At 36.5% G+C, this 23,009-nt stretch overlaps 1 protein-coding gene across 3 annotated transcripts in view; it reads right to left on the bottom strand.

Moving 5' to 3' along the window:
- The window catches only part of PCCA (propionyl-CoA carboxylase subunit alpha), a 355,051-nt gene that overhangs the window by 160,996 nt on the left and 171,046 nt on the right, over positions 1-23,009 (bottom strand). For all 3 annotated transcript variants that reach the window (XR_004346661.1, XM_032611119.1, XM_032611120.1), the window contains 4 exons: positions 22,245-22,388; positions 20,844-20,918; positions 16,570-16,638; positions 14,743-14,818 (listed from right to left, as the gene is read on the bottom strand). Coding sequence is in view for 2 of the 3 variants with exons in the window: in XM_032611119.1 (XP_032467010.1) it covers positions 14,743-14,818; positions 16,570-16,638; positions 20,844-20,918; positions 22,245-22,388 (364 nt within the window). In the remaining variant the exon portion in view is untranslated. The remainder of the gene's footprint in view (positions 1-14,742; positions 14,819-16,569; positions 16,639-20,843; positions 20,919-22,244; positions 22,389-23,009) is intronic.

Here is a 23,009-nt window from a genome sequence, read left to right as displayed (position 1 = left end):
AATTAAGAAAATGAAATGGCAAGCCACAGAGAAAATATTCACAACACATATCTCAAATAAAGAACTTGTATCTGGTATATATAAAGAATGCTAACAATATAAAAATAAGATGACAAGCAAAACCATTCTGTAAGAATGAGAAAAGATAGGCAAAAGATCTAAGGAGACATTTCACAAAATATATACAAATGGCCAGTAAGCACAGGAAAAGACATTCAACATCACCGTCAAAGAAATACAATGGGATATACCCAAACACCAATTTAAGTGGTTAAAGGTTAAAAGACAGATAATACTAAGTGTCAACGAGAATGTGGAACAAGTGGAACTGTCACCACCTGTGTGGGTGACAGGGAATAAATTGGTAGATTTTACAGTTTACTTCCACTTTGGACTGTCTGGCAGTTTCTTTAAAAGTTAAACATACACTCACCATATGATTCAGACAATTCACTCCTAAGTATTTACCCATGTTAAAATAAAAGCACATGCCTATACAAACACACACAGAGGTTAAGCAGCTTTATTTGCAAAGTCAAAAACTGGAAACAATCTAAATGTCCATCAACAGTGAATGGATTAACAAAATGTGGTTTGTCCATATAATGGAAATCTACTCAGCAATAAAAGGAAGTGAGTCCCCCAATACACATAACAAGGATGAATCTCAAAATATTATGCTGAATTAAAGAAGCAAGACCAAAAACAATGCATACTGAATGCAACCTACAGAAAGTGGATCATGTGGCTGCATTAGGACAGGGTCGGAGAGAGGGTGGACAGGCAAAGGCCATGAGGAAACTTTGGGAGATGACAAAAATGTTCAGTATTTTGATTGTGGTGATGGTTTCACAGGTGTGTACATGCATATGTCAAAGCTCATCAAATTGAATACTTTAAATGTGAGTTTATTATATGTCAAGTGTACTTCAAAATAAGTAGAGAAGGAGAAGAGGGGCTGGGGCAGGGGGCGGGGGGCAGGGGCGGTGGGACGGGAGGGGAGGAGGGAAAGGGAGAGGACAAAGAGGACGAGAAGAAGAAAAAAGTCTGTGATCAAGTAGGAAAAACTGAGCCTAGTACACAATGACTATTCCAAAGTAAAGTTTAAATAGGTAACTACCACAAGAGGGATATGAATGGTATGAGGAGGATTCTGTGATATAGAAAGACTTTATGAAGGGAGTAGATTACAAAGATATTAAATAGGAGTAAAAGGTAAAGCAAAGAGGCATCTCAAAACCAGGGAAAGCAGGAATTAGAGTAGGTGTCCACTAGAAGGGTGACTGGAGCATAAGAGAGCTGAAGTTGAAGTAAACAGAGAGGTTGGCTAATTCCTTCCAATTCTTTAACCCACTCTTGCATAGTTCTAATTTGTACCACTATACTTCATAACAAACCTAGAAAGCCTGATTCTGTTCTTGCTTGTTCTTGATCCGATTCAAGTCTTATAGAATCCTCACTTATACAAGAATAATTACAAAGTAAGCAAAGAATCACTCAGGTTCAAGTACCTGATCTACCTCTCACCTTGAGTAAGCTATTTAAACTCTCGAAGTTTTAGTTTCCTCATTTGTGAAATGGTGATTTATTATCACCAGTCTAGTTAGTACGATTGTCATGAGGTACAAATGAAATAATGTTTAACACAATGCCAGGCACTCCAAAAGGTAAATTATTATTGTGCTCATTATTATCCTTTTATATGAGAATAAATATAGAACAGAAGACAACATGTAATAAACAAACATCAGACAGAAGCTGTACAGCATCCTAAGCCTCAGCACTGACCTACCTACCTACCTACCTTCTAGTTAACATTCTGTAAGAATGCAGCTCCACAAATTTAAGCTTATAGCTATTTCCATCTGGAGGGTGTATCCATCCTATAAGGCAAGGAAGGATCAGCGAACTATGGCTTGCAGGTCAAATCGTAAATAAGGTTTTATTGAAACCCAGCAGTGTTTATATACGGTTGTCTTCATGCTAAACAGTAGAGCCCAGTAGTTGCAACAGAGACCATGTGACCCACAAAGTCTAAGATTTTTTTTTTTTTTTTTTTTGCGGTACGCGGGCCTCTCACTGTTGTGGCCTCTCCTGTTGCGGAGCACAGGGTCCGGACACGCAGGCTCACCGGCCATGGCTCACGGGCCCAGCCGCTCCGCGGCACGTGGGATCCTCCCAGACTGGGGCACGAACCCGCGTCCCCTGCATCGGCAGGCGGACTCTCAACCACTGCGCCACCAGGGAAGCCCCAAAGTCTAAGATATTTATTCTCTGGCCCTTTACCAAAAGTCTGCCACATCTGCTGCGAAGTTTTAACAATGCTGATGTTCTGAGCAGATTAATCTCTGTCTCTGTCTCTCTCTCTCTCTCAACATTTTCTCCACACCTACTACTCATGCAGGAGTTAGATATCACAGGAAGGAACACGAAAGCAAACAGTATGGTACATGCTTTCGGGGAACTTTCAGTAACCAGTTATAGAATAAGAATATTACAAGGCAAAAGGAGACAAAAATAAGAAAGTTGTGATCCAGAGAGACTGAATCATTCATCTAATGTTTAGTACAATATAAGTTACAACAGTAATATAGGTAAAAAAAAATTTTTTAATACAGAAGTATATTGTGACAGACTGCAGGTTTCCTCTAAAATTTGCTTTTTATTTTTTCCACAATAGAATCTTAGCTGAACAAAAGACCATCCAGACACAGACTCCATTTCCCCAACTATCTTATAGCTAGACATGGCAAACCAATTTCTAGACAAGAGACTACAGTTAAAGTGTTGTATCCGACTCCAGCCCCATTTACATGAAAAAAAGAACTGCCAAAACTTCCTTTCCTTCCCTTTTCCTAAGGGCTTCCTGATACAGCAGGAACTCAGCTTTGGCAATGCAGATGAAGAGGAGCAACAGGGTAAGTGTGGGAATGAGCAGAGGGGGAAGAGACAGATGTGTGTGTATCTCCTGAAATGAGCACAGGAAACTAACTCACCCCATCAGCACGGACCAGCCAGACCATTAAGGGAGAAGTGAATAAATTTCTATCTTATTTATACCACTGGATTTAAGAATCTTTGTTACAGCAGTTACCCTGTACCCTAATGTGTACATATGGGGGAGAAGGTCATACTTTTTGATATGACTTCCTATCTCTGAGCCAACAAATGTTAACAAGTTAATACAGCCTTCCAGGTATTTTTCTATGCATCCCTTTGTACTAGACCATACTAGCAACCATATGAACAATTCTGAGCAACTCTGTTCCTGACTCAGAAGATATTACATGTCTAAAATTTTATAAAAGCCAATTTTCAATCTATTCAAACTACTTCAAAACATTTAGAGAAAGTTCCAAAATTCAAATTTTAATGCTATTCCTTTAGCTACACAAATATTCCATGGGAGAAGTTATCCTAGACAATGATCTAATAAATATCTTTCACAGCACATGCCCAGGAGAAATGCAGTTATCCCAACCTTGCTTTGTGGATAATGACTTGGCCCATATTCAATGACTAACATCTTGAAGGACTTTTGTAATTATGTATATTTCTATGAGGAATTACTGAAAGGTATAAAAACTTCTGACTGCATCAATATATCTAACAAATCATTGCAAAAATTTGACATTTGCCTACATTATAGGTGATATTTTGATAGACAAAAATGAAGAGCAATTAATTAAAAGCAAAGTGTTAGGATGCTTAGAAAGACAAACCAGGTAGGCAAGAATTTAAATAGAATATTCCTTGAAAAGAGTTCAGGCTATAAAAGGGAAATGAATCCCTCTGTCATATGTTTTACAAACAGACAAAACTAAACCACTTTAGAAGAAGAAAAGAGTTACAACTTGCCAGAGAGATTTATATGCATAGTAAATGACAGATGTGTTGTTCCAGGAAGAGGAAAGTATTTGTGACTTACACAAACTTTCCTGGCTGGGAAAGAAAATAGAGAAAGATGCAGAAGGACACAAAGATAGGTAATATTAGGGAGGAACTTAAAGTATCTAAGACCTTTCATTGTGGTAAAAAGTAAGTGGATACCACCAGGTATTTCTATGAAGAGGACTGAAAGATGGACACCATGGCCAAAGTGTATGAGCAAAGAGAACGGTGCACCGGAAAAGTCAAACAGGGGCATTCAGGGTCTGACAGCCATGCAAATATTTCACTTTACCTTGAGAGCACCCAGAGTGGTTGAAACCGGGCAGACATGACTAGATTTGTGCATTCCAGGAATCTCTGGCTGCTACTGCAAAAGGGATTGGGAAGAGTCAAGACCGAAGATGGGAAGAAGCAAGCTGACAACTGCAGGAGACAAGCTGAAAATGGTCAGGCCTCAGACCACAGCTAGGGAGTGGACAATACAGAAGGAGAAAAGCAGCCAGAGTTGAAAGATATTTGGGAGGCAAACAGGGCTTGGTGATTCAGTGGACATAAGGATGGGGGAGGTGAGTCAAGTGTCAACACCCGAACTTCTGGCTCTGCAACAACACTGAAAATAGTATTCACAGAAAAGGAAAAGGTTGAAAGGAAAAAACCTGATGCATCTTTTGCAAGTTAAATTAGAGATGCCTGTGAGATGAGACTGATAATGTCTAAATGATTAGAGTTCAGACTAGCATGCAGATTAGAATGTGTATACATCAGAATATAGGGGTCATGGAGGTGGACATTCACATGAAGAAATCCAGAACAGAATGTGAAACACAGAAATGCAAGACAAATCCAGCAATGTGTGAATTATCTGTATATAATAACTGAAGTTTTGGAAAAAAATAAGATCCTAAAGGAGAGACTGGACAGGATGAATGTTAGAAGATCAAGGTGTGGCTACAATTTTACTTCCAAAATACAATGTTCTTGTGTACAAATTAACGATTCAGAATGTTTCACTTTATAAGCTTTTTTGCATAAACAGTAAATAACTTAGAAAGGCACTCTAACCCTCAGGATTTCTGTCCTTTCTTCCTCCAGTTAAATAAAAATAATACTGTTCTCTTTACATGCACCATATTCTGTATTTAAACTCTCCTGGCTTTCCTGTTACAGCCTAATGCTGGTATAAATTGCCTTGCTTTCTGTGTGGCCAATGCCAGAATAGTTGGCATCAGACTCTGTCTTCAGTAAAATACAACATAACTTTCAGAAATAGTTAATGATAATTTGAACAAAAATAAGATTATTTTCTGATACCAGTGATCAATTCATGACCATGACATCCAACAAATGTAAATGCATGCAGTTTTACAGGATAAATGATGTTCTACTTTAATTCCATATTCAAAGTTGAAAAAGAAGTGATTTTAGAAAATGTAACTCAAAAGAATCATAAGCAAATATTAATTTACATTTTGGACATCAAAGAACAGAGCTGCTCAAGCACACAAACGAAGCATGGACTTTTTTTTTTTTTTTTGAAGCATGGACTTTTAAAAATCTTTCTACTTGAATAGTAAATACAGCATGAAAATATAGGCTTTTACCTTGCTAAATAGTGTTTCAGGAATAAAATTAATACACAAGAGTATTTTCCCTTTAACGTTCTCTGAGTAAAATATTACATGTTACTATGCAGTATTATATATTACTAGTCATTATCTATTATTCTTTCCTAAGGATCGTAAGGTAAAACAATAGCTAATGGCAGACAACCAAAATCTAGATCCCTCAACTGACTGCTCCAAAAACTACTGAATATTAATTAATTCTAAAGCCAAATAAGGGAATAATCAAAAATTAGTTTATATCTAAAAGCTCAAAAGATCAGATAAATGATAAAAAGCATTGAACTAAGATATCCTACATATCTGAAAGTTACCATTTTGTATTTAGTTTACTTTCCATGTTTCAGTTAAGACAATGCTATTATATAAACTGATCTTGTTCAAACAATAAGCAGATAGTAGAGGTACTCTCAGGCTTAGTTTATAACTTTTACGATATTATTAATCACATACTCATAAAAATTATGACTCTGAGACTTGGACTGGGAATTGAGGATGACCTCTGCCAAAGTTCATGAGGTCCCATCTGTATGGGAAATCACGACCAAGCCACAGAAGAGAGGACCCCTAGGAGCAGCTTTCTCCTGACTGCCTGCTGGTTCCAAAACACTGGCCAGACATTAGCTGCACACACTGCCAGGATCAAACAGAGGCCAAAAGCCACTGCGTATTTCATGGGGACTCAGAAATTAACTTTAACCAAATTACATTTTTGCTCTAAAGAATTTTTATCTTAACAAAAGCTCACAATCAGCTCGGGAAAAAAGAAAAAATCATTTGAACAACTAAACAGTTATCAAACTAAACAGTAAACTGTCCACTTTCTGTTCTTCATAAAACAATTTTTTAACCCCTCTATCCTTTAGAATTAGTCAGATGAATGATATTTAACTACAAATCACAAATGCTTCTCTTTTTTTATTCCTTGAATGTTAGCTTTGGGAGGAGGGGAGCACACGCTCCTCTTCACTTATTTTTTTAAAACTTTTCATTTTGGAGTATTTTCAGAATTATAGAAAATTCACAAAAATAGTACAAAGAGTTACTGTATGTCCTTTACCCAGATTCTCCAAATGTTATTATCTGACCACATTTACTTGCCTTGTCATTCATTGTCTCTTTCTCTCTCTTTTTATGTATACACACACACAAATTTTTTCTTAAACATTTGAAGGTAAGTTGCAGATAAGATGTACTTTACCTCTAAATACTTCAGTGTACATTTCCTAAAACCAAGTAGAGTCTCTTCTGTAATCGCAGTACAATGACCAGATCAAAAAATTAACACTGATAGTAGTATCATTATCTAGTCTACAGACCTTATTCAAATTTCACCAGTTGTCCTATTTATGACCTTTACTACAAAAGGAAAACTTTTTTTCTGGTCCAGGAACTAATCCAGGATCACACGTTGCATTTAGTTGTCATGTGTCCTTAGTTTCCTTTGATGTAGATAAATTGATCCTTTTTTTTGTTTTTTGACCTTTTCAAGAGTACAACCCATTTATATTGTACACTTTTTTGCAGTTTGGTTTGTCTGTTTCCTCGTGATTATATTCATGCTACATATTTTTTGGCAAGAATATCACAGAAAGAATGTGTACTTTTCAGTGCATCATATCAAGAGGTGCATGATATTGATTTGTCCCATTACCAGTGACATTAATTTTAATCATTTGGGTAGGTTGCCAGGTTTCTCCATTTTAAAGGTACTATTTGTCCCATTGTAATTAATTAGTTATCACCTGAGGTGATATTATGAAACTAAGCAAATACCTGTCTCTCATCATACTTTCATCCACTAATTTTATCATCAATCATTGATGATTCTTACCCAAACAATTTGGTGTTTGCCAAGTACTGATTTTTCTACACTTGTTAGTTTAAAATCTACTGTAAGGAAGAGCTGTGAGCTCCACCCTCATCTATCTTTCTTACCTATCTGTATCAGTATAAACTCATGGACTTATATTTTATTTCATGGGTTTTAATCTATTGCTAGCATTATTCATTTTGTTGCTGAGGTCTTTCCCAGATTGGCCAGTGGAAGCCCCTGAAAGCTGGTTCCTGTGTCTTTTTGACACATCACCATTTTTTGAACACTTGATTACATTCTTATATAGTATCTTTCAGGCTCATCTTATACTCTTCCTGAAAGGAGCCATTTTGTCAAGGAGTGCAGGTTCCATTTATGGGGGATGGTATTCAGAAAACAAGACCTGGGTGCTTGGTGTGCTCCTTGCTCTGGGTGTCAGTGCTGCTATGACCTCTCAGCAGGACAGCAGTTCTCAATCATTTGGCATGACTGTCCCCTCAGGGGACATACAGCAATGTCTGGAAGTATGTGGTTGTCACAACTGAGGCGATGCTGCTGTCATTTACTGGGTAGAGGCCAAGGGTATTGCTAAACACCCTACAATGTACAGGACAGGACAGCGCTCCCCGCAGCAAAGGTGTGTCTACCCCAGACGTCAGTGGTGCTGCAGCTGAGAAATCCTCAGCTAGAGGGCATGTGTATGTATGTACACACACACAATTACAAATGCGGTAACATATAGTTATATATTTATCTTTCAATCTAGGTTAAGAAGTATGAATTCACACTGAACTTCCAATTCAACACCATGGGGTTCATTCCACACTTTTTCATTCCCATACCTGTAACTCCTTTCTCTGACAGCGAGAAACTTGGCTCTTCTTATCCACCATACATGAGTTTATTTCCTTAGTCCCAGAATATACACAAACTGGTTTCAGAACTGCTAACTGATGAACTAGGAAAAACAAACCTACTAAGTAGAGTTTAATATTTGTTTATACATATTTTATCTCTGCCTTGAGGGTATCCAGTAAAAATACTATTAAAAGTTATTTAGATTAGCTTTTTTGGTCCCCCTCCTTCAGCATGATTGTATTATTCATACAGTCCCGTCCATCTGTTTGTATTCCATTTTGAGTTTTTTCCACCAGAACATTAATGATTTTATTTTAAAATATTAAAATGGATCTAAAAGTCAGAATTATACAAAAATGTATAATCAAAGAAGTCTTTCCCTTTCAGTCCACGTACTGCTTCCCATCCCCCAATCATTTCCACCAGATCGTCCCTCCACCTCCTACAGGTATGTCATCTTATTAGTTCTGGTCTTGTGTACATGTGTGTGCTTCCAAAAATGAGCAGATACATGTATATATTCTCATTTCTCCTAGTTGTCTGCCAATATCTATTTTCCTTTCCTTCCTTTAATAAGAGAAATGCTACACTCTACCTGAGGATATAGCCACCTTGTATCAACTACATCTCCCATTTTCCGAGCATCTAGGTATGACCACCTAGACTAACCACCAATAGGACAAGAGCAGAAATAAAGGGTGCTTTCTAGGTTATGCCCTGAAAAACAGTGAGCGTGAACTCCCCTGTCCCTGCTCTCTTCCTGCTGAGGCTCGATGATGGGCATGAAAGCAGCCACTTTGGGCCCCAAAATGAAAACCATCTGCTGTGAATGTGTGAGTCACCCTACTGGCCGTTGACAACCCCTTTCTCAACTGTTACATCGAAGAGAAATTAAACTGTGTCTTTCTTAGGTCACTGTATTTTTGATTCTCACCGTCACAACTGCTTAGACTAGCTTAACTATGAAAGGTCTTCAGGTGGAAAGAAGACAGTGCATACCAGTAAATGAAGACAACAGTCAAGCAGGAAAAAAGGGGGCCTGAGAGAAAGTGCTATAAATCAGACTGCAGAGTCCATGCAGAGGCAATGGGAGGACACTAAAGCAGGGAAGTGATCACTGGCTTTGTACTTTAGAAAGATTATTCTGTGCATACTGAAGAATGGATTGATGCGGTAAAGAGTACTTGTAGAGAACCCAATCAGGAAGCTACTGCACTCATCCATGATATAGATAGTGTTGGCTTGGGACTACAGGGCCAGAGGAAAATAAACAGACTCAAAAGTTAACTAGATGAAGTGTACAGACCCAGCCCCCTCAGAATGCCTTTGAGACCACTTTTCTGAGCCCAAGTGCTCACTGCCGTTACTTCAGGGACTCTGCATCCATTATAGGAAGTACAAGCTTCCCTGCCCATCCTCGGAACCTCAGATAACTCAACTACCTCCTCCCTCCCCAAACACCTGCTCCCTCTTTTCCAGGCCTTTCCACAATACCTTCTGAGAGCGCGCTCCATGATCAGTTGGGTCTACCACAGAGCCGGCATCTTCATGGGACATTCCACTCACCTCCTTCCCTCAACTGAAATACTCAACGTCCTCAAGGACCTCACTTCTCCAGCAACCCTCACTGCCACTTACAAAACATTACCTCTTCTAATCCTTGGAAAAACTTCTGTTTCCTTGAGGTTTATTTTCTCTCGTCAGGAAAACCTTCTCCAATTCTCTGTCATCTATCAACATCCTTGCCACAGTGTAATACTCTCTAAAGAATTTATGTTACCCAACTCATGACCTTCCCTCTGCTCCTAACTCATACCACCCATGTGGATGATCCACACAACATTATCTCGGCTCTGTTCTTAGGATCTCATGTCAAATAATCTGTTCTTCCACTTTAGCCACCTGGTCCCATAATCACACCCTGAAATCACCTAGTGTTCAGTAACTGCACCACTTTCAAAATCACCAATTCAAAATACATCACTTTCCAATGGCAATCCCCATCTTTCCAGCTTATTTCCCAAGTGCCTTCTCTGGGCCAATACTGGAACTTCCAATCTAGAATGTAAGACATTCTACATGTCAACTGCCCCTGACTCTTCTGAAGAGTTAATGTTAAGACATACAAAGAGGGCAAGAAAATAAAGAGACATAACCAATATAAACTTTGATTGGACCATGCTGGGGCTAAAAAGCAGGTAAAAAACACACTGTGGGGAACAACTGAGGAAATTCCAGTATGGACAGTACATTAGATGAGATTGCTGCTAATTTCCTTTGGTGAGATAATGGTATTGTGGTTTTGGAGGAACATAATCTTACCCTTAAGATGCATTCTGAAGTATTTAGGAGTGATATGTCATAACGTCTGAAACTTTCTGTCAAATAGTTCAGGGGAAAAAACAGGAGAGAAGGGTGAAGGGGAGGGAGAAGACAAAGAAAGGAAGAGATGGAGTAAAAAAGCAAATGTAGAAAAGTTTAACAATTCATCTAGATGAAGCGTGTACCAATGTGCAAAGTACTATTCATTCATCTTTTCTCTAGGTTTGAAAATGCCTAAAATTTAAAAGTCTGGGGGCTATGTATCAAGAACCACCTCCCTCTTTTGAGCTAAAAAAATAATATATATTTCAATATGATGTGTATATATCCACGTCTTTCTCTGTGCTCATCCAAACATAACTAAAAATATTTTAGGACAAGAAGGTTTTAACTAAAAGCTTGCATTACTCTCCAAACTGCTTTTCTACTTTAATAATACATACAGACATGACTTCAAGTCACAGCTGCACAGTATTTTATAATGAAGATATGTCCATTTGGTGGACACTGCGGCTGGTCAGAATTTTGGCTACTACAAACAAGGCTGCTGTAAATGTCCTTGTAAACAGCATCTCACAATTCAGTCTTTTAACACTATAGGGTAGATTCCCAAAAACTGAACAGCTAGGTGAAAGGACATGTACTTTTAACACCTAGTGCCAGTTTATTTTCCCAGAAGACAGCAGTAGGTCATACTTCAGAGATGCCTGAGTATGCCCATCACCTTTACTTCACCAACACGGTAAGTTACCAGTCTTTTTAAAAATACTGCTCCTCTGAGGAGTCGTTTTAAGGAAGCACAAGTAAAATATTCTCAAAAGAGTTACCTATGAGTCCTAAAGCAGTACTCACATTACTTTCAAAGGACAAAAAGGGAGAGGTGTGAAAAGAAAGATACCCTCTCCACCTCTGAATTCCCACTCTACTTTTTCACTCCACTATTATGGCACCTATGAATTTATATTACACTTACCTTATGTATTTTCCATACCAAGTATACCAGAAACTCTTTGAAATAAAGATAGTATCTCTCACTCATTCATTTACTCATTCAACAAATATTTATTAATCACCTACCATGTATCAGGAACTGCTAAGCACCAGTAATACACAAATAAATGAGATAAACACCATCACTGCCCTCATGTACCTGATACTCTTATGGGATAATCCAACATTTAGCAATTAATTAAACAACTAATGCTTTAATTACAGTTATGGTAAATGCTTTGAATAAGCAGTAGAACAGGGGGCAATGAAACCATATAACTCAGCACACAGTACTGGGAATGGCCTAAAATGGGCTTTCAATATGGCTTATCCACGGTTTAATAAATTTCACATAACACCAACTGACTGATAATGATTTATGACATACAGTTTTTAAACCTGTGGTTTTGCAACTGTAATGAGAGAGGGAGAAAAGAAGATGGGAACTAAGGTTACTGAACTCTACAAGGCAGTACTGTTGCCAAGCCCTTCTACATACCGAACCTCATTTAATCCTCACCACTAATTTATAAGGCAGAGACTCGCAGTCTTATCTCTTAAATGTGGAGTGTGAGATTCAGAGACACATAGTTATTAAATGGCATCCAGGACAGGATATGAATCCAGGCCTGTCTGATTTCTTTCTATTCTATCACAGTAAATCAAAGGTAGAAATTTCAGACCAAGCCTGGAAAAATCTATCTGCACAGTAAAATATATCTTGCTTTACACGTGATACATTTAAAGTTAGGAGAATAATAGCAAGCCTACTTTGTATTTAAGTCACTGAATTAAAAAATATAATAACTTGTGTACTTATACATAAAGTATAATAAGTAAATTAGTGGAAAACATGTTCATTTAAAAAAATATATATATATGGGGCTTCCCTGGTGGCACAGTGGTTGAGAGTCTGCCTGCCGATGCAGGGGACATGGGTTCATGCCCCAGTCCGGGAAGATCCCACATGCTGTGGAGCAGCTAGGCCCGTGAGCCATGGCCACTGAGCCTGCACATCTGGAGCCTGTGCTCTGCAACGGGAGAGGCCACAACAGTGAAAGGCCCGCGTATCGCAAAAAAAAAAAAAGAAGGTGTATTCTGTAAATATAAAAGAATATTCCGTTCAGAAGCCAGACACAGAAGAAGAAAAACTTTCAGGTGGAACCAATGCTAATTTAATATTTTGACAAACTGCCCATATGCCATGCCACTATGTTATACCAAATCAAAGTTTAATAGAGATATGACACGACAAAATAGTCTTACTCAGATTGACTATCTCAGATTCATGAATTTACCATTCAAGCTCATTAGAATGAAACCTAAATTAACCACCAACTAATAATTCAACAACCACAATAAAAAATTCAATGATAGGGTGGGGGCGGCAGGGGGAACATATAGAAAACTCTTACAAATACTTTAAAAGCCTCTGGGAATAATCTTACCAAGTGCCTTGTTTATGTCTACGTATGTATGTATAGTTAAGCGCGCACACACGCACACGCACACACACACACACACGAATTAGATGTGTGTTCCAAACATGCACAAGAATAATTTTGTGGCAATATTATTTCCATAGGGCAATAAACCTCTCAAGGCCTACTTAACCAATGTACAGCTAAAATATGCATCTGCTGCTTATGGTAGAACACAGCAGAGTTATAAAACCAGAAAATACTCTACCATTAAGGCTAAAAAGGAGCTAGAGAAATAGCCAGAAAGAATGTGAGGGGAAATTTTCAAATTCTAAGAGGCTCTGGATGTTAATGGTACTTCTTAAAATTACACCTAGGTTCACTTGAAAGCTTTCCTTTTGTGGATGGAGGTGAATCACTAGCACATGAGATTAGATACAATCACCATCACTAATTAACAGATGGGAATAAAAGAGGGTGACAGTAAAAGGGAAGGGAGGGAAGAAAGTTCTCCTGACCTAACAAAAGAAAAGCTGGAAGAGAAAACATGATGACAAGTGAGGATTGCATGACTTATCTACCAACAGATGAAAATTAGCAGGGCAAGGTAGATGTGTAAAAATAGAGTCACTAAATTGTCCTGGGCCGCTATTGTCCAAACTGTTCACTGCACAAAGGAAGTTGGTCAAAGGGGCAAAGTGAGGGTTTGACATGCTCCATTGCTAAGCTGGGCTCCCTGTCTCAGGGCTGGAGACATCCAGAGAACAGAGCACTTTTTCTAATTCACACGAAGTTGCAGTCACTTGTCAAGACTTTCGACCTACGGGCTGTATCCACTCAAAAGGAGGCTTTTTGAAATTGCAGAATAGCTCCATGTGGGCTTGAAACAGGCTGGGTAGTCATACTCCACCACCGTCCCACCCTTTCATCCTCCAAAATATAGCCTCTCAGCCTCACTGCTATATTTAGTGAGCCAGAAAAGAGCCAAGCTATACAGCCAGTCTTTCTTACGGACATTCTTAGACCCACAGTATTCATTCACAATTCAAAGTGAACTTATATTTCACACTTTAAATTTGATATTAAACTCCATTATTCTGAAGCTGATGTTAATTTACGTTGGGCTAAAGTAAAATGATTTTTTCATTACTAATGAAAGTTGCTAATAAAATTTATACTGTAATTCACTCCTTAAGGGAAATAAGTATAACTTTAATTATTTAAATTTAATGGCTCCTCCTAATACCATTATCACTACACACCCTAAAGGCTTGTAGGATCACACTTTGTTACACATTAGAATTATCCTGTATGTACGTGAGGTAAGAGAATTCCATTTGCTAGAAAATATTTTATAGTTTGCTCTAATTCAAAGAAGCAAAGAGCCATTCCCTCTACTCTCAAAGTAGTCAAATGTGGGTCACTATGGTTTAAATCTCCATACATTTTTAAGTTTCAAACATCAAAACTATACAAACAAAAACACAAAGACAATAATATAGCAAATTGGCTGTCAAGCTGCACTAGACAATAAAAGACTCCAGAATGAAGAGTCTATAAAATACTAAATGCGCATCCAGGAAAAGTCATCAATCATAAGTTTAATTAAATAACTTAATTTCAGATGTATATGGAAAGTATATGATTGCTACAGAAAATTAAATACCTATTCTTAATTAGTATGTCAGTTTAATTCAAGCTTCTATTTCTATTTAAACTCATAGTAAGCAAATGTTCTAGCGAATTCTCTAATAAATCTTCAAGCTGTTTTCTAGACCTGGACTCAATGTATAATAACATAACCTCAAATGTTTGTTTTTACCTCGAATAACATAATTATCCAGTGCATCTTCCATTCTTTTCAGTGCTTCCCTTCTATCAGAACCATATGTGATTAGCTAAAAGCAAGCAAACAAACAAAACAGTTTATATAGATATAGATCAATCTATCTATCTGTAAGTCAAACATTTCATCCTAGTAAAAATTAAAATATTTCATAACAGATTTCCAGAAAATATTTTGAAATTTCAGTGGTTCAGTTTTTAGTACAAACTACGTCAATTAAGATTTTTTTTAAGTAAACAAATATTAGAATCAAGCTATTTCAGACTTTTCTCCGAGATTTCACTATCACAGAAAAGAGCTATTTGAGGTAAACCAAAATGTAACAAAAACAAGCATATAAAAATTTAAGACGAAAGATATCAAAAGTGTGAACATTTAGGATGGGATATAAACATCTGGGATAGTGGAGGATTAGGCAAGATTTGTTTTTTCTCTCCCTTCAAGTATGACGCCCTGAATAGCTAATTTTACACATAATATAGCCCAGAAGCAAAGGGTTCTTATATTGGAAAAACAGAAAGATCTTACTGTTCTATACGATTTTGTGCTATTTATATGTGTTAGAGCTTTTATAAATTAGCAATAAGAACTATTCGTAAAATATTTTTCTAGTTACTCTGTTAGTCAATCTATAGTTTCCAATTTTTTGGTACATTTAATTAGCTGTTCAATATCAAGCCAGGTTGAAAATTAATTTGCAGACCATTTTTCTGAACAGAAATGTATTCATCTAAAAATGGAACCCTGTATCTATAATATTTATTGTATTTTTTATTTTTTAATTAAATAGTATTTCTCTAACAAACAAAATACCTAAAGTTCACTTTAACAATATTAGTATAAAAACTTAAGTGAAAAAAGAAAAATGAAGAAGTGGGTTGTTTACTACAACTACATAAAAAAGTACACTGGGAAGAAAGAAAAATCTTAAGAAATAGGAGTTGGGAATTCCCTGGCGGTCCAATGGTTAGGACTCCGAGCTTTCACTGCTGGGGCCCGGGTTCAGTCCCTAGTCAGAAAACCTAAGATCCCACAAGCCACTCGTCATGGTCAAAAAAAAAAAAAAAGAAAGAAAAGGAAAAAGAAATACGGGTTTTAGTAAAGAAGTCATCCTTCAATACAGGTCTATCACTTTAGAAAAAATAGGATATTCTAAATAAAATCCAGTTTCAACCACTATAGTAAGAATTTTACACTTTATAAGATCATAAGATTTGAAAATGTCAAAAGATCTAAAATTTTAAGTAGACTGGTTAATATATTCTGGAAAGTCAAATTTCAAAAAGGGAGCAAAAAGACATCTTATAGTCTTACACAAAATTTAATTATCTTAAATCTACATAAGTAATTAGTAATTCATAAAAACTGAAAAGGTGAAAAGTCCTTTAACAAACACAGCCTATCACCTCAACTCCTTGACATCACCTGCATTCATACTTTCATCTTGGACAATGTTCACTGGCCAGAAAGCAATGTAACTCCTCCCTGCAGTGGACTGGGTTGGTGCCACTGGTTAGCTAAGCTTGTTACTGTGGCGACTGGGGTGATGGGGTGATGGGGTGATTTCACTGGGGAGGAGGGAGTGTTGCCAACTAACATAATGTCGAAATTTCTCTTAAGAGAAAGAAAAGCTGCTCAGTTTTCACTTTTCCATCAGTGGCCATCATTATTTGTTTAATTATAGCACATGATTCAGATAAAGTACCCATTCCAGACTTTTTCTTTTCCCAGACTTTTCAATTATATATGTCCATTTTCTCTTGAGAAGAAAACTGAAAGAAACCATTAAGAAGTCGAACTAACTTTTGAAATCATTGGATCATAATAAATGCTAATATCACTTCCTGGTTGGATGCCACTATCAACCCGGACCTGGGAGGAAGAAAGAAAAGAAAGTTCATATTGTGAAGCTATCTTTCTAACAACAAATTTAATTTCCATGAAGCAGATGGATAATTTCAATCTCAAATAACATTTCAGCTTCCAGTAAGTAGAATAACAATCTAAAAATATAGAGACCAAACAAACTATCTTGATCTATTATTATACAGTACAACACATATTTTTTTGTTCTCCCACTAAATGAAGGAACTAAGAAAGAGCAAAAAAAAACCCAAACAAACAAACAAAAAAAACTTTATACATCACTTTCGTGGGATGTGTTGGTAGCTATTTGATGGTGCCTTCCAACTGAAGGAGAGCATGAACGATGCCCCTTCTAATCACACTCCCCACTCTACTCTTCCGAGAGTTCCAGTGTGGACCCCAGTCAAGCCATGCAGCAGGACCTGGGAGCTCTGCTCATCAGCTCCATAGGAACACTGGTCCTGTGGCTTTCATGTCTGTAACACTTTCCTTTTTTGCCTCACCCTCTCAACTGTAAAATGTGAGTTTTTTTCTGTTACTGTCAGTCCCCCGAGACTTTAATGTTTATACAGCTTTTCTCATGGCTTTCCTTTGTAAGGACACAGCCCCAATTAGAGTTCTGATTTTGTGATTTTCACGGGGGAAAAAAAAATAGCACAAGTTCAAAATATTCTTTTGAAAAACCTGATTGCCGTTAACCAGCCAACAAGTTAGTTAGTACATCGCTGATTCTTGTTTTCATCTCCCTGTTTGAAACCAGCAGTAAGGCACAGAGGTTAGCCATGTAAAACTTTAAAATGAGCAGTTGCTGAGGATGAAATATTTGTTAAATTATTGTGCTTAAGTTTTGGAATCTGAAGTATTTAAAAGCTAATCAAAATAGTTAAGATAGTCCAGCATGTCCTAGGGGGTTTGAGGATAGAAGAATTTAATGGAAGCTGCTAGAACAGCAGGACTTTGATGCCCAACATGGTAAAGGGGTGGGAAGAGAAGAGCAAAGCTCACATAGCTCTTCACCTGTGGGAAGGAGTCTTCCTAATAAACAGCAGCTCATCTGTCTGCAGCAAGGCAGAAAAAGGTCAACACAGCGGCTGTTAGGCCTTTCATATTTTAATTTAGGCAATTATCAAGGGACCACATGTAGAACCTCTTGTCTAGGATATCCACATGAGGGTTCGATGATGGCTTTATTATACGATGACATCAAAAGACAAGCCACAGTTTCATTCTCTTAAAAAAAAAAATCATACTACTGTTATTCTCTTTGTAAGGTTTTAGAAGATAACATTGTCACATACCCAGAATGCTTTTATTTCTGTATTTGCAAATAACTCATGAAAAAATATGGATATTTATATTTGCATTCATATTCATATATGAAAATCTTCATTCTAAATGAAAATCATTCAGTGTACTTAAAACACATATTTGGCTTTCTATTTTCTGAAAACACACTTCAGGACATCCACTGAAGTTCTATGAAATTCAGTGTTTATAAAAACTAGAAAAGAATTAATGGGGCAGCTGTGAAAGCAATAATATCATAATCTACCTCCTAGACATATTTAAATTGCCCCAAAATGACAACTGGTGATCAAGTTACATAACAGAAAAGACATCTCTGAACTTGCATTTTTTAAATTGTAGTAGCAAAAAGTTAAAGAGCTAATTTTACCACCATGTATTATTTAAAACCATAGCATGCTTGCTAAAGCTGTGTTTAAAACTGAGATTGGTACAAGTTCTAAAACTTCTGACTTAAAACATATGCTACATAAACTGCTACAAAGCTAGTGTGGAACTTTGATGTTCAACCCACTAGTAAAATAACAGACAATAAAGAATATTTTTTTACATTCTCCTATAGTAACTTAAAACTTTAGTTACCTTGAATAACACCACCCTAAAAGTTAAGTTACCTAGGGCTCTTAGATATAACTATGTCTTTGTTGTTTAATAAAATTATCATCACAGAAGGTATGTCATTTTAATTTAAAAATATATACGGTAAAATAAAGATGTATTAAATATAAGCAACACATATCTTTCTATAAGCAAATCAACATTTCCAATTTAAAACTGTAACAAAGCATGAAAAACTGACTTACAATTTACTGTCTATGCAGCTTTTTCCAAATGATAATCAGAATTCAAAAAAAGGTCTAACAAATGAATTAAAATTAAGTCTCCATTCCTCCACTGAAACAAAGCCTATACCAAAAAATATATTTTAGCTTTTGCACTAAAAGCTTTAAGAATAAAGTCAAGTGGAATTGTAACCAAATTTCTAAGCAGAAAAAAATTGCAGTCTGAAAATAACAAATTTACAAAATACAGTGATCAAAGATAAGAAAATCTTCATCTTTGCCACATAAGCTAATAGGAGGCTTAGAGAAGAATGTGAAAAACACAAACCAGAAGTTAACTCTGAAGTATGTATTCCTGTGATCAAAAACAGTTAAGAGCTGCAAAGGATCTCCTGAGTTAAAACTAATCTAGTTTAAGAAGGCAAGGAAGAAAAACTACCACCACCACCACCCAAGCACCTGTGTATGAGTCTCAAACCATTGCTCCGAAACCTCGGGCATAATTTAAATGTCTTTCTTCACACAGTGGACCCTGTGAAACTATCAGCCAGCTCCCACCCTTCATTCTTGATTCACCTCTCCCCCTCAGCACAACTCCCAGCCCGCCATGTCTACCTGACAAGTGACAGCCCAATCTGATTAAATGCTTCCAAGGGAGGGGACTCATGGGCCTCCATGACAGGCCAAAAGTGATCACCATGGAGATACATAATTACAGCTGTCAGCGCATCTACTGTCCTGCTGACATCAATTTGATTGCTCCCAGCAATAATGATAGACAAAGCTTAGTGTGCACTCTCCCGCACCCAATCACTTTATCTATTCCTTGGTCCATTTAGCTGACATGCAACATTCACACAAGCAAATAACAGCAGTAAGCAGAACATTTAAGGCATTTTAATTGTTTTTTCTTTCTATGGGTGGCTCACAACTGCAAATGTTATTACATAAAGCTCCTGCTGCAGCATTAATTGAAGAAAGATTTGGTGGGACAAAGACTGTAGGGGGTACAGTTTGTCCATTATCACTTGTACTTTCAACAGGTCTCACGTTTGAAAATTGCAAATTGCAAAAACTTGCGAGGGCAAAATGTTTGACATCCTGTTAGCTATTACAACATGGTGAAAACTTCTAACAACTAGAGTGATCATTATGAATCCTTATTTAATACTTTTTTGTTTGATTAAAAAAATGTTTAGATATGTCCCTATGATACTTGTTTTCTCATCTGCTATTTAATGTCACATAATGCCTGTTAAATCTTTACAATTTTTCTTCTGCCTTCAGGCTTTGAACACAGCATGGAGTCTCTGAGCCTAGAAAGGGTCAAGTCCCTTTAGAAAGCACATGGGCAAAAACAATTTAAAAAGTGAAATAAATCATATATCCAACAACATCTTCAAATTTAGAATTCTTCCTGTAATCTTTCACCATCTTCATGCCAGTAATCAAACTGAATGATCATATACACAGATGGTACAGCCTTGTCATCCACTAGCTAACATAATGTCATATATATATGCACTTATTACCTTAAGATAAAGGGTACGTCCTTGTTCTTTTTATGCAACACAAACTATTTAAAGAACAGCTATTAAACACAGAAGAAGTACAGATACAGTGGACAGTGCTCACTTTTCTTTAACTGGTGTACATAATATGCACTTCTTAAAGTCTTTGACACTTAATAGAAACAGGTACATTTTGTTTTCCTTAATCCATTTAGATTAACGAGCTGATTTTGTGCTTGATTTCTTGACATCTGACTATACAGGGAAGCAGGATTAGATTTATTGAAAAGATTAAATTGTAACACAGAAATGTCATTTCCCATTCTTAGGATTTTATGAATCTTCTTCATTACGATTTTCAGAAGAATTGGGAACACTGTAAACTATCATTTATTTAGAAGTCAGATGTCTCCAGACTTCCCCTGTTAGGTGAATTCTGACTTTCCTGAACATCATACAATACAAAATATGAAAAAACAAAAAACTGTGATTCCCCATGAATTTCACTTGTCATCCAATTTACACCCTTTGGTGTTGACATGCTTTAACATAAAAGTGTGACATAAATCAAGATTTTTAACCCCTCACTTGATATTACAGCTTAATGACTTACACCAGGTAGATGCAGTGGTTCTTGGTACTGAGACAATCTCCCAATAGACGGTAAACCAAAAGACTTGTAGGGGTCCTGAAAGTTCAAAGGACAGGAAGCACAGTCTTTGAAATATAAATCAGCACAAGTAAGGTTAAATATTTATACAATGAAGAAGTATTTATAGGCCTATTTACCAAATCACAGATTTCAGAATATTACTGTCTTATCCTCACTCTAGACAACTTAGAAATGTATTTAAAAATCAAACAGAACTGTAACCAGAATTTAGCCTGACCTTGATCATACTTTATTGAAATTGGTAAAATTCCAACTTTCTATAAATCTTCTTAGAATGCCTTGGGCAAAAATAAAATAACCTAGGAGCTACATCAAAACATACTCAAGTTCAGAACAACAAATGTAATGCACTAAAGATATTTGTTTTTCTTACTCTCAAAACAGCTCACATATGGTAAAATTTGAGCATTTTAGTTCTTCAAACAAAGACCTGAAAAGTAAACTTTGCATGTGCGACTAGATATATGCTCCATTTGTAAATATCTTAGATCAGAATAAATAGTAAGTTCAGTGTTATAACAATAGGAAAGAAAAGAATACCACTTAAAATATAATATAACCAAGCCATAGATATTTCTCAAGATCCTTAAAAAAATTTCAAAAAAACTTCCAGAATTTTTAAACACAGATACTACTAATTTGTTTTTTATTTTACAGATAGGCTTCGATGTCTAAAAGTAAAAGATGGTATAAATGTTTCCTTGCATTTTTGTTTTAACCATTTGAAAAAAAGCATTTTCAGATGTTGACTGCTTTATCTGATTAATTATAATAAAGTATTAAACTGAGAGTTTTTGAGTTAAATCCATAATTAAAACTATGAATTGAAGCTTTGCAATTTAAATTTTAGTTGTTATTTTTACATAATCATAAGAGATAAAATTATTAGGGAAAAAACTTGGAAAAAATTTAAACACTGAATTAACAACTGATGTGTAACTAAGGTAGCTCTTTAAAACACAAACACACACACACACACACACACACACAGAAACAAATGCCCCTTTTCATTTCGAATGTGGTTTGAAAATAAGCAAAAACAAAAACCATGGTCCATTCAAGCACAATATTTAACTAATGCTTTCTTTCTCCTTAAACTGATTAGTAGCTATTCCTCCAACCAGAAAAAAACACATGAAAATTAATTAAACGCAATCCTTTAAAACTATTTTGAGTTACGTTAAAATGATCTAACCTTTTTTTCTGGTTCATTTCTGGATTACATAATCAAATCCTTGACACAAGGTATAAAACCCTAAGTTTACCTTGTTGTTTAGCTATATGTGGTCCCATAACTCAGGACACAACCACCATCCTTCCTCCCAACATCATTCATTTTACCTCGGCATAAACCCGACATTCAACTGCCCAGCCGTTGATGGGAATATCAGCTTGTTTGTGCCTGAGAGGGTAACCCTTGGCAACACGGATCATTTCTTGGACTAGGTCCAGGCCAGTAATGCATTCTGTGACAGGATGCTCAACCTGCAAGGCCAAGATGTGCCAGTCAACAGTTGTAGGAAAAGGTAAATAAACAGAAATAAGCAAGAACAATGTCAATAATTTCTGGGTAAAATAGGTTAATTATATTTAATATTCAATCATATTTGACTATTTTTAAAATTTTTTATTTTATTTTATTTTTTGGCTGCACTGGGTCTTAGTTGTGGCACGCGGGACCTTTAGTTGGGGCATGCATACTTCTTAGTTGTGGCACACATGCAGGATCTAGTTCCCAGACCAGGGATCAAATCCGGGCCCCGTGCACTGGGAACGCACTGGATTGGTGGTCTTACCCACTGGACCACCAAGGAAGTCCCCATATTTGACTTTAAAACGATCTAAGAGAATAAAATTAAAGAATCAACACCATATAGTACAAAGCTGGGTAAGAAAAATGACACCCCAAAATTATTTGTAAACTATCTGTACTACTTTTCCCAGTTTTTATTTAGATGTGGTCCAATAATGTTTAACACTTTTAATTTTGAAACTAATTCTTACCTGAAAATTACATATTTAGATACAATCCTCAACCTATTCTGCTACACTCAGCATGCCATCTATAGAGGCAGCTTATGATTTTCCAAAGCACTAATCTCTCCT

Source organism: Phocoena sinus, chromosome 18, assembly GCF_008692025.1.
Source record: "Phocoena sinus isolate mPhoSin1 chromosome 18, mPhoSin1.pri, whole genome shotgun sequence".
Taxonomy (NCBI): Eukaryota; Metazoa; Chordata; class Mammalia; order Artiodactyla; family Phocoenidae; genus Phocoena; species Phocoena sinus.
Note: the sequence above shows the minus strand (reverse complement) of the source record. Positions and strands in the feature narration are given on the sequence as shown.